We start from the raw sequence: 11,063 nt of genomic DNA on the forward strand, positions 1-11,063 counted from the left end.
ACAAGACTAGCCATGGGCACCCCGGGGAGCTCTAGGGCACTGACAGGGAGAGGGTGAACGTCCAGCCACGGAGGCCTGTAAAGAGCCCTGTAGCTCTGTATGGCCCAACTCCTGCTCACCTGGTGATTCCTGCCCCAGCACCTTCCTGTCAGGTTTTATTCAGAGGAACGCATTTGGCTCTGCGAAACCGCCTGCAATCGTGTGAAAGCGCACCGTGCCCGTTCGGTTCCAGTCCTGCCTGGTGTGTGCCACGCCCTCTGCTATCCACACACTGAGTGGCCGTGTCACTCCCAGAGTGGGTGGGGCCTTAGCCCGCGTGTGCGAATAACCTGGCGGTTATTTTCTGGTCCTTCGACAAGCGTGCTGAACACACCGTGCCGGCCGCTGAGCGGGCATGGCTCAGCGTAACCCCACGGCCACGGACGGCAACGGGGACACGCTGTGGTGCCCCAGCTGCGAATCTGCCGCAGCACCCTGACACGGGTGGAGGAGGCGATTAGTGTGACAAAACTCAGGTGTGTGGGCTTGGCTGCCCCAGGGGGCAGGACCTGGGCATTTCTAGCTCACGGGGAGCCGGTGCCATGCGATAGCTGTGGGGCGGGCCTGTCTGAAATGGGTCAGAGAACTCCATGCCAGCCCCGATGAAGAATCTCATCACCTTTTGCTTGCACCAGGGTCGTGCTGGAATAGTGCCCTCGACGTCAGTAGTGCTACGGTTGACTCGCAGCAGCATGAGCGAGCGGGGACTCACCGCACTGCTCCCCTCGGGCGTTTCGTTAGACCCGGGAACTGAACTGCTAGGCGTGTTATGGGGCAGCAGGGGGTTTCACCGCGGGGCAGAAAGTACACTGAGCCCAGCACAGCTGAGAGGAAGTGGTTGCTTCACGTTAACTCAGCTGACAAAGTGCTGAGTCTGGTTTTTCTTTTTCTGCTTCTACAGCAAGAGACGCTTCCGACCTTCCGTGGCCCAGTCTCACCCCACAGAGAGCAGGAGCTAAGAGGCACTTAAAACAACCCACCGCAGCCGGGGGCTTAGTCTGGCTTTAGAGAGCCAGTTGCTGATGGCTAGTGTAGGATGCGACTATGACAGAAGTAACTGAAAACAATACGTTTTGTACAGTAGCAGCTCTGGGCATCCAGCCAGCCAGTGACACCTGTACAAGAACCCCCCCTTACCAGACGACTTCCTCAAGTATGTGACCATCTCCCCGCAAGCAACCCCCCAGATTTACTAAATATAACATCCAGCCCCCCTGCTAGCTTGGGCAACTGTTTTCTCTTGGCCCTTGAAGGGGGTCCTTTGAGCAGGGACTCACTGACAGGGCCTGGGGAACAGGGTGTCTCTCTGGCCATCTCACAGCTGGCCAAGATCTCTGCTCTCCCATGCCAAGCACGCCTGGGGGCTGGATGTGAGGCTAGCCAGGGGCCCCAAGGGCTGCAGGAAGCAGTGCTGGCTGATCAGGAGATGGTGGTTGTCTGTCTGAACTCTGACAGCGTGCCCAGTCTGGCGCTGGGGACTGCACTCTGGAAGGGATGCCTTTCGGATGAGATGTAAAACCAAACCCTCAAACCCTTGTGGTTTATTAAGAATCCCGTGGAACTTTCTGCAAGATCATCAGTGTTAGTGCTAGTTCCTGTCCAATTCCTAATGGCTAGGGACGGGGCCGAGCTGTGCGGTTTAATGTTGATGGGGCCGAGCTGTGCAGTTGTTTAAAAGGCCTTAACAGAGAAGCTGGGGTGTGGCCTGGATTTGAGCTTCCCCAAAGCGTGTGCGGGGTTGCAGTTTGTATCTGGATTTCTGTCTCCAACGGTCACATTCTGCACCCCTCTCATTTCCCCTTTGGTAGCAACAGGAGAAGTTACTGGTCACTTCCTTCCCTAAAAGCTCTGGGCGGTGTTCTTGTGTCAAGCAGCTGCTGCATTCCACCCCAGTGGTGGCCGCTTTTCAGGTGTGGGTGAGAGACCCCTTTACTATGCAGGCCGTTTGTAAAAAGCTTTGAGATCCTCCTAAATGAAAGGTGCTCCATAAGCATCAGGTTTTTATATTCTACCCACTTTGCTAGGTCCATTCTTGAGTGAGCTTCATTAAAGACAAGGGGGAATTTAAAAGCGTAGCTGATCGCACTCTAATATTTTTAGTAAGGGCTGATGCTGGGTGTTCCAGAAGCTGTCACCCGCTCTGGAAAGTGCCTTTGTTTTGGGGGAGCCGGTCAGTGGTGGTGTTATGCTGCTCTTTCGTTTACTGAGAAGCAACGTGTTTATCTCTGTTCACGCCGACACACTGAGTCTTTTCAGAGCGCTCTCAGGATGTTGATGCTAAGCAGAAATCACTGGCCCCACCCAGTCTGAAAGTACTCAGTCAGCTGGCTCCATGTCCCTTTCAGTAAACATGTTGCTATTTGAAGGGGCAAGTCCCTCCTGTGAGGAAATGGAGGAATCGTGCCCGCTGCCTGGCTTGGTTCGACGGTAGGTGTCCGCATTGTCACTCCTCTCGGGTGCTTGGGATCCTGGGTTTGTTGGCAGGAACGGGGACTTTTACAGCTGCTTTTGGCTTTGCATGAAAAACAGCTTGGGTAGTACACCTAAAAAGGGTGGGTCAAATCCAGCTCTGTTGCCCTGGTGTAAATTCAGAGTATCTCTAATATTGTCAGTGGCGTCACTCCAGGTTGACAGCAGTGCCGTGGAGAGCAGAAGTTGGCCAGATATCTCGTCGGTGTAACTAGTGCACGCTTTTGGCTATTGCAGATAACAGCTGTGTTCTGGAGGCTGCTCATTGCTTGAGCGGTCTGAAATCTCTATCGCTGTCTGATTCCATATAGACTAGGACTAGTCATCGGGACAGTAAAATATCACCCAATGTTGGCTGCAGCTATTCAGCTCACCCAGTATGGTCTGGGAAAGGGAACAAAGGTTCATCTGATAGCTAGCATTGTGCAAAACTCAAAGCCCACCACGTATTTTCAGGTTGGGGAAAATGTGAAATGGTTGGTGGGTTTGTCTGAAATGTTAACTGGTTTCTATAAATGTGAGAGGCGCTTCCTAGAGACTCCTCCTTGTCCCTCTTTCTGGCTGGGCATTGTAGCTGTGAGAGCTAGGGAGTTACAAGTGCAGGGGTGTGTTTTACAAGTACTGCTGGACGGATGTGCAGATACCGCTAGTTAACCTGCCAGATGTATGTGCAAATCAGGGCATTGTGTTTGTACTCTTGGCAGTGCACATACAAAGTTAGGCCACTTTGCCTGTGCACAGACACACCCCTACAATCTCACTAAACCTTTGATGCTGAAGTGTGACTTGTGCACCTACTTTGCGCACGCACACTGCTACACAGGTGTTCTGAATCCCTGATTTGTGCACATGCATGGCAAAATAAGTGCCTTTGTACACCAGCAAACCACAGATTTCCAAATGCATACAGAATGGTACTGGCATAAAGCAGGCGCATCACTGAATGTGTGCAATGCATGGAGACCTGTTTACATAAAACCAGGCCTAATGGGGTAGAGCCTCATCTAGCCTAGGTTGGCATCTCTCCATTAAAGTCACCCGAGCTATGCTCATTTACACCAGTTGAGGATCTGGCTCACTAACCCTGAAGTTTGTTAGACACGCGAGTGTAGACCAATTCTACAGAACATTCCTTTACTAAGGGCCGGGTAATGAAGTTATGTACGTAAGAGCGACAGGTGCCTTGGCACAGAACAGGTATATTCCTAAACCTATCAAGTGTCTGACTGTGTCCTCCTCAGATGTGGTAATAAACTCCAGTTAGACGTTTACTTTCGCCCCCCGGAATCCCTCCTGCTCCCCACACGTGCACGTTAACTAGCCGTGAGGCCTAATCACTCTTCACCACTGATTTCAAACATCAGTGGCAAGTGCACACTTGTGGGGCCAGGCCAGCTCTGTCCCCCCGGTGTAAATCTGCAGTGAGGCTGCTGACTCAGCGTAACTCGCTAGTAATTCCCCTGGTGTCACCAAGCGAGCGTCTGGCCCGTTCAGCAGTAGGCCTGCGGGATCCTTCTCCCCTCCTGGCACAGAGCCCGGATGTGGTTCTGCTCCCAGCCCAGCACATGGGTCTAATAACAAACACTGCGTGAGCAGGCGGCCACGGAGACGTGGCAGAGACAAACCCCTCTGCTTGGAGGAGAGGGGCAGGTCTAGGGTGGGCGGGGTCCTGGGCACTGAATCACAAATGGGCGCTGGCTGCTGCCCTTAAAGGTGACAAGCCAAAGAAGACTTTGACGGCACCAGCTGTGTGAGTGGCTCAGAGCAATCTGCGAAATACTGAGCCTGAGCCTGCACTCGGCAGGGCTGAGAACTGGGCCACTTCCTTGGGTGTGTCCCTCCAGGATCACAAGCCCAACTGCAGGCCCCCGAACCGCTCCAGCCACTGTCCCTCGGGAAAGGCCTCGCGACGGCTCCGTGGCAGAACGGGGACTAAACCTCGTCTTGCCCCTGCCTCAGGCCTGTGCTCCTGCCGCTGCGTAGCCGGGGGGACCTAACCTGCCTCTCATGTCACTTCCCAGCAGCTCTATCGGGATTCCCGCCCGTCCCCCAAACCCCGCCCCTCCCCCACCCGGCTGGAGGGAGCTGCCTGCAGTGGGACCACTGGAGTGGGGGGCTGGTGTGCAGGATTGCGACTTGGGGCCACGTGCAGGAGCTGGGCAGCCAGTGGCTGCCCGGTTGGGGGGAGGCTCCCTGCCGAGCTGCAGGGAGAAGATTTTGGGTGAAGGCAGTAGATCCCCAGATCTCCGGAGGCAGGGACTGTTGCGGGAGAGGCATTGCCCATGGCTGCACCATGGGGAGCCGGTGGAGATCCCTAGCAGCCTGCCCTGCCCCACGGTGGCAGAGGTGAGACCAGCCGACCTCAGACCAGACAGCTGTCACCCAGAGCAACCTTTGCCTTAAAGGAAACCCTGCAGCCTCTGGTGAGCTCCTGCTTTCTGTGACTTTTCCAGTCGCCCCCCCGCCCCCCTGCAGCCAATGGCATTGCTGCAGCGCTGGCGGGGGCCCGGTGCATCTAGAAAGGGGCTATGCCAGGGGCTATTGACCGGTGTGTTTTTCTCTAGTGCAGGATGATGCTTCCCAGACCCCTGCTGCTGTGTCTCCAGGGCCTGCTGCTGGGCAGGTTTACCCAGGCCTGCCCGCCCCCCTGCCAGTGCTACGACGGAACAAAGGTCTTCTGCTCCGGGGAGGAGATCTGGGACATCCCCGAGGGCCTGCCAGGCAATGCCACTCAGCTCTTCTTTGTGGAGACCTCCCTCACCACTATCGGGAGCGGGCCCTTCAGCAACCACAGCAGCCTCGCCAGGCTCGTTTTCCTTAACAACCCGAGCCTGTCCCTGGAAGCGGGCGCCTTTGGGGAGTGGCCCAGCCTCACCGAGCTCGAGGTGTCAGGCAGCAATTTGTCAGCCCTGAGCAGCGAGGCCTTTGGCAGCCTGCTGGAGCTGCACAAACTCTCCCTCACCTTCAGTGCCCTCCGAGCCCTGGAGCCGGGGCTCTTCAACCGCACGCCCGGCCTGGAAGCGCTTCACTTGCAAGGGAACCAGATAGAGGCCCTGCCCCCCAAGATCTTTTCCCCGCTGAGGGAGCTGAGGGTGCTCGACCTGTCTCACAACCCCATGGCCCAGGTGCCCAACAGGCTGTTCGACCCGCTCGCCCGGCTCCAAGTGCTGAAGCTGAGCAACATCAGCCTCGCCCGCCTCCCACTCGGCACCTTCCGGCTCCTGAGAAGCCTCCAGGAGCTCTCCCTGGACAGGAACGCGCTGGCGGATCTGCCCCCGGGAGCCTTCTCCGGGCTCACCCACCTGCGGAGGCTGCAGCTCCAGCACAATGCCCTCACCAGCCTGCGCCCCTACATCTTCTCCTGCCTGCCGAGCCTGGACTTTCTAAACCTGGAGGGCAACCGCCTCTCTGCGCTCCCCGCCGGCCTGCTCCGGGGAACGCCTAAGCTGAGCCAGCTCTTCGCCTCCTCCAACCGGCTGGAGACCATCCCTGAGGGGATCTTCAGCAACTTGTTCCAGCTGCAGACCATCGTGCTCTCACACAACCGGCTCACTCACTTGCCCGCTGGGGCCTTCAGAGACCTCTCCAGCCTCACCATGCTCCAGCTGGACCACAACAACCTCACCGCCCTGGCCAGGGACACCTTCCACAACCTCACCAGCCTGGAGGTGCTGGACCTGACTGGGAACCGCCTGCAGACGCTGCCCGAGGGGATCTTCGACTTCAATGACTACCTGCTCGGCGTGGCCATGAAGGACAACCCCTGGGTGTGTGACTGCCGGCTGGCCTCTCTCGCCAGCTGGATCCGGAACTGGTCTGCGCCCCTGAACTCTCAGACCTTCTGCGCAAGCCCTGATCACTTAAAGGGATGGGCGCTCCCAGCTTTACCTCAAGAGCAACTGGTGTGTCTGGCTGCTCCAGGCCAGGCAGACTCCTCCTTGTCCCCGGGAGAGGCAGAGACAGGCCGGTCCCCGTGCACCTACAGTGACCCTGAAGGCACCGTGCAGCTCACCTGTGACGCAGCCGCATGCCACCGGTTAACTGTTCATCTCCCTCCACAAGGGGCCTCGACTGGCCAGGGACCGGCCTACGAGAGCGACTGGGTCTTGAATTCCAGCTGTGGCAGAGTGAAGGTCTCGGTTGCCATCTGTGCAGAGCCAGGAGGGACGGCGAGAGAGGAAGAGGCTGTTTCTCACAACCCCCGTTCTGAGCCCTAGACCGGAGCTCTTCCCAATGGGCTGGTGCCATTAAAAGTCACAACCGGAGTGATGGGTTGCTATTGTTCATGTCATTTGTCCCCTGCTCCGTGCGTTTATTGCCCCCGAAGCGCTGTCTGAGAGCGGGGCATCGTTACGGGATTACGTGCATCCCTGTGTATTGGTCGTAGCTCAAGTTTAATTAAACGCTATTCCTAGTTCAGAGTTTCCCACCGTAAAGAAAGTGAGGCGGCTCCCAGGGTGAGGCTGCCTCCCCCTTCCGGTGGTGCACGCCAGGGCAAAGGGGCGTCCTCGCAATCACCAAGATAAATACATGCAGGGCTGCAGCTACCCAGGGTGTCCCTCAGACACACCAGCAGGGAGGGGCCTGATTCTGACCTCACTTCCGCTGGTGTCAGTTGGGAGTGAATTATTGAATAGCCAGGCCCAAGGCACCAGCTGCAAGAACGCCAGGGTATTTATGGTCTATAGCAGCCTAACCCAGCACGGACAAAGGACAGAGCAAAGGGTTGGGAGGGGCACAGAGACGGGGTGGGGGGTTCAATAAGCAATCCTCCTCTCGTTTGCTCAGCGCTTCTGGAAATCAGGCCCTGGTCTTCAGCTGGGACACAGAGGCCCCCAAATGAGTGGGGGGTGTCATGCTGTCTGGAGCGGTTCACGACCGTTTGCATGAAGCTTGGGGCCGATTGAGAGCCAGACCAGACAGTCCCCTTGGGCACTCCGCTCTGTCGTGCCACCCAGGCAAGACTCAGGGATAAATAGTCAGTTATACCAAGGATGACACAATATTCAGGTTGCTCCCAGTCCCAAAAGACCATTCACTTACCCCAGGTCAATATGGATCAGAGACCTCACACCAAAGACAGCGCTGGTAGCCCGTCCCGTAATAAACTAACTAGGGTCAAGAAAGAAGAGAGTTAATTACAGGTTAAAGCAACAGCTGTACATACACCCGTGAGTGTCAGTCTGTGGGCTCGTCTGCGCTTGCTGCCCGCTGGAGCACTTAGTGAAGATGCTACCTACGCTGATAGGAGAACGTCCTCCATCCGTGTAGTTACTCCACCTCCCGAGAGGCGGTAGCAGCCCTCCCATCCAGGTAGCGCTGTCTGCACTGGGGGGATCATAGCGTCGCTCGGGGGGTGGATTTTCCATGTAGTTAAACCGACATGAGCCGGCAGTGTAGCCGATTCAAAAGGCGACAGGGTTGTAGTCTCCTAGGGCTGACCCTGGCCAAGCAGCAGGGCATCTCTTTGCTTATATCTACCTAAGGGGACTGTTGCCCCCTTACTAAGATTCAGTGGGGGTGTTTTAGTTGCCAGCTCCCAGTACTAAAAGGGGGAAGGGTTGATGGGGAATCAGGACCCTGAGACTGACAGCCCCCAGGAACAATGGGGAGAGGCCAATGCTCCAGGTCAGCCTGAATGGCAGGGCGGGCTGGCTAATCGGGGAGTCAGGAGGCCAGGAAGGTCCCGTCCTCTATGTGAGCTGGATTTGCCTGGGTCAGACAGAGTGGGGCCGAGCTAAGGAGAAAGCAGGAGGCCAAGCTGAGCTGGGGAACAGAGCTGTGCCAGATCTGGAGGGACCAGACCCTGTCCTGGGAGCAGAGCTGCAGCAACCAGAGCCAGAGGGGCCAAGAAGCACCCCAGGGAGCTGGAGGCAGCAGCAGCCGGGCAGAGACCGAGTGGTGCAGCTGGGGCTGGAGCCGTCCGGAGCTGGGTGCGGTGAGCAGCTGGGGAGAGCGAGGGGGACCCTGGGCAGCGGGCCCAGCACAGGGAGATGCCTCAGCCAAGGGGCTCTGCAGGCCAGGCTTGGATCGTAACCCCGACAGGGCGGGGGCGACACCGGGAAGAAGGGTCCTGCCACTTCGAGCCTGAGAGCGTGTGGCCACCACCAGAGCGAGTGTCCGACCCGCAGCATCCCTGCAGCACGGCCAGGGCCGGAGAAGGGGCCTGGGACTTACAAGGAGCAGACTGTGAACTGCCCTGACGTTCCAGAGACACAGTTTGTGATGTTCCCTGCCACAGAGCGGGGTGATGTGCTTCCTTTAACCTTTTCCATTTTCCCTTATTCTTTTTAAAATAAATTGCTGATTAAATATCTTGCATTTGCTTTAACTTGTATGTAATGGTCAGTGGGTCAGAGACGTGCCCAGTGTAGAGAGAGTACCCTGGAGTGGGGACACCCTAGCCCCTGTCCTAGGTGACCACAGCAGGGTTGGGGGTCTGTTGGGGTTACGAGGACTCTGCCAGACAGGAGAGTGGAAGGGGAGTCCTCCAGGGCAGGGAGGCCGCTGGGTAAAGGAAGTGGGAGCGAGGACTCAGATCCTTTCGCTAGCCCACTTCACCGGGGTAGTGCACAAGAGCGGAACTATCCCCTGCTTACATCTAGGAATCTTTGCCCCTCCAAGTTCAGACAGCATCAAAGAGATTCAGTTTCTTCCTGACAGGGATTTTATCCCCTCTACTCCAGAGTCCAAACCCATGGGATGAGCCCATGCCTTGGTCTCTCCTTGCTGGAGGGAGTGAGGACTGCAATCCCTGGGGCCTCTTGCCTTTGATGCTAACACTACCTCGTTGGCCTTCCGCAGGCTGAGACTTTGCCTTAACTAATGCTGCTGCTCCTGCGTGCAGAGTTTACAGCCGACCAGCAACAGAGCTACCCCATGGGCTTGCGAGGCTCTGAGGGAGAGCGAGACGTGCCGCATCCTCCAAGCATTTGGTGACGTCTAAGCACGGAATGCAATGCAAGTCAGTGCTACCAACTTCCTAGCCAATCCCTAGTCTGATAATGCTAATGCACAGGCAAGCAAGACTGTTTCCAGCTATGACTTTGTAAGTTTTCAGGGCTTGGCATGAGCTGTTGCCTGGTCTGCCAGCGTCACAGGGGCGGGGGAGGAGTATTTGGGGTACACAGAGCAGATTGCCCTATTGTGACAGTGACATCCCTTCTCTGGAATGAAGGCTCTGCTGTACGTGGGCTGCACACCCAGAGGATCTCCCCCTTTGTCTGTGCGCAGGCTTGGGATGGAAGTGACAGCAGTCACGCGGGGCCGGGACCCAGTGACTCCAGCCCTGTGCCAAGGCCTCTAGCTAGTCACCGGCCTTTGACTGACAGATGGGGGGGGCGGGGAGCCGCTTTGCCATTGAGTCTCCCCTGAGCGTCGGTCTGGTGGGGGCTGGTGTGCTGTGCAGTGTCTGGCCAGGTGAGTGATGCTCTTCTCCTATGTCATAAACTTAGCGTTTGTCCTTTCAGAACTGTCCACCCCCCCCCACCCCCCGCTTGGTGACTTCCCTTGCCGAGGTCACGCCCGCGGCTGCCTGGGCTGGGGAGCAGAGGACACCAAAGCAATTTATCCGTGCTCAGTGCATTCCTTGTCCCAGAGGTTATTTGAGAGAGTCTGTGGCGCCTTCCGCATGCAGAGCAACCCCTCGCTCAGGCTGAGAAACCACGTCTATGAGGCAGGAAATCTCCGTCTGAGATCTGTGTAGAATCATCCCGGGGGAGGACGCTTGCCTGCATGGCTGGCCTGGGCGGCACGGGGTCGTGTCCCGCCCCCTCCCCACAGGGCTTTGTTTAATTCAGTAATAAAAACGACAGGCTCTCTGGGGCCTGCAGCTTTACCCACGCTAGCGTGCTAAACAGTATCGATCCAGGGGTGCAGGTCCAGCAATCCCAGCACGTCCCCAGGTGGGCTTGTCCAGCCGGCGTGTCTCCACCGCTGTCTAGCTGCAGTAGCCCAGGGAAAGCTACCCGAGCTGCAGCCACACCTCTGAGTGCAGCATGACAATACCCATCGCATGGAGGGAAAGGGCAGAGGGTGGCTGGGCAGGGGACTGGTGAGGGGTTATAACCCTTTCACCGGCAGCTCCCCAGCGCCGATGCTGTTACCACCTGTTGGCTGGTGTGAAGAAAGCTGGTCCGTCCATGCCCGTGTGCTGCCCAAAGGAGACAGGGACCGGGCTAGCCTGGTGACCGGAGCCTGGGCCCCTCCAGAGCCGGATGGCGCACGCCGCTGCCCGCGCTGTGGAAGGAGCTCTCCGGTTCCCGGGGCCACCGGTCCCATTCACTGCGGTCGTGCCACATTCGCAGGGAGGGATTTTTCGAAAGAGAGGAAAGTAGATACAAATATTGTTTCTCTTGGGCAGTTCTGTGCTCTCCGGCCTCACGGGCCCCAAGTCTGGCACTGGGGTCCCACTGCACCAACTGAGAGGAGATTGTCCCCTGCACGGCTGCTCCCCCCGAGCCCGGCTGAGCCCCCAGGCCATTTCCAGCCCTGGCTGGGCTGTGCAATCTGTAGGCAGGTCAGTCACTGATGAACCTAATCGCGCTTTATTGATC

At 57.4% G+C, this 11,063-nt stretch overlaps 1 protein-coding gene across 1 annotated transcript; it reads left to right on the forward strand.

Annotated features, from left to right (window-relative positions):
- Positions 1 to 2,381: 2,381 nt before the first annotated feature.
- On the forward strand, positions 2,382 to 8,617 carry CPN2 (carboxypeptidase N subunit 2). Its single transcript, XM_074962849.1, has 2 exons — positions 2,382 to 2,466; positions 5,073 to 8,617. Exon 2 carries the CDS (start codon positions 5,079 to 5,081, stop codon positions 6,723 to 6,725), a length of 1,647 nt encoding a protein of 548 aa, XP_074818950.1. The 5' UTR covers positions 2,382 to 2,466; positions 5,073 to 5,078; the 3' UTR covers positions 6,726 to 8,617.
- The last annotated feature ends 2,446 nt before the right edge of the window (positions 8,618 to 11,063 follow it).

Source organism: Natator depressus, chromosome 9, assembly GCF_965152275.1.
Source record: "Natator depressus isolate rNatDep1 chromosome 9, rNatDep2.hap1, whole genome shotgun sequence".
Lineage (NCBI taxonomy): Eukaryota > Metazoa > Chordata > Testudines > Cheloniidae > Natator > Natator depressus.

Excerpts from the sequence above, each read along its gene's own strand:
- CPN2 (XM_074962849.1), top strand. The coding sequence starts at position 5,079 with ATGATGCTTCCCAGACCCCTGCTGCTGTGTCTCCAGGGCCTGCTGCTG.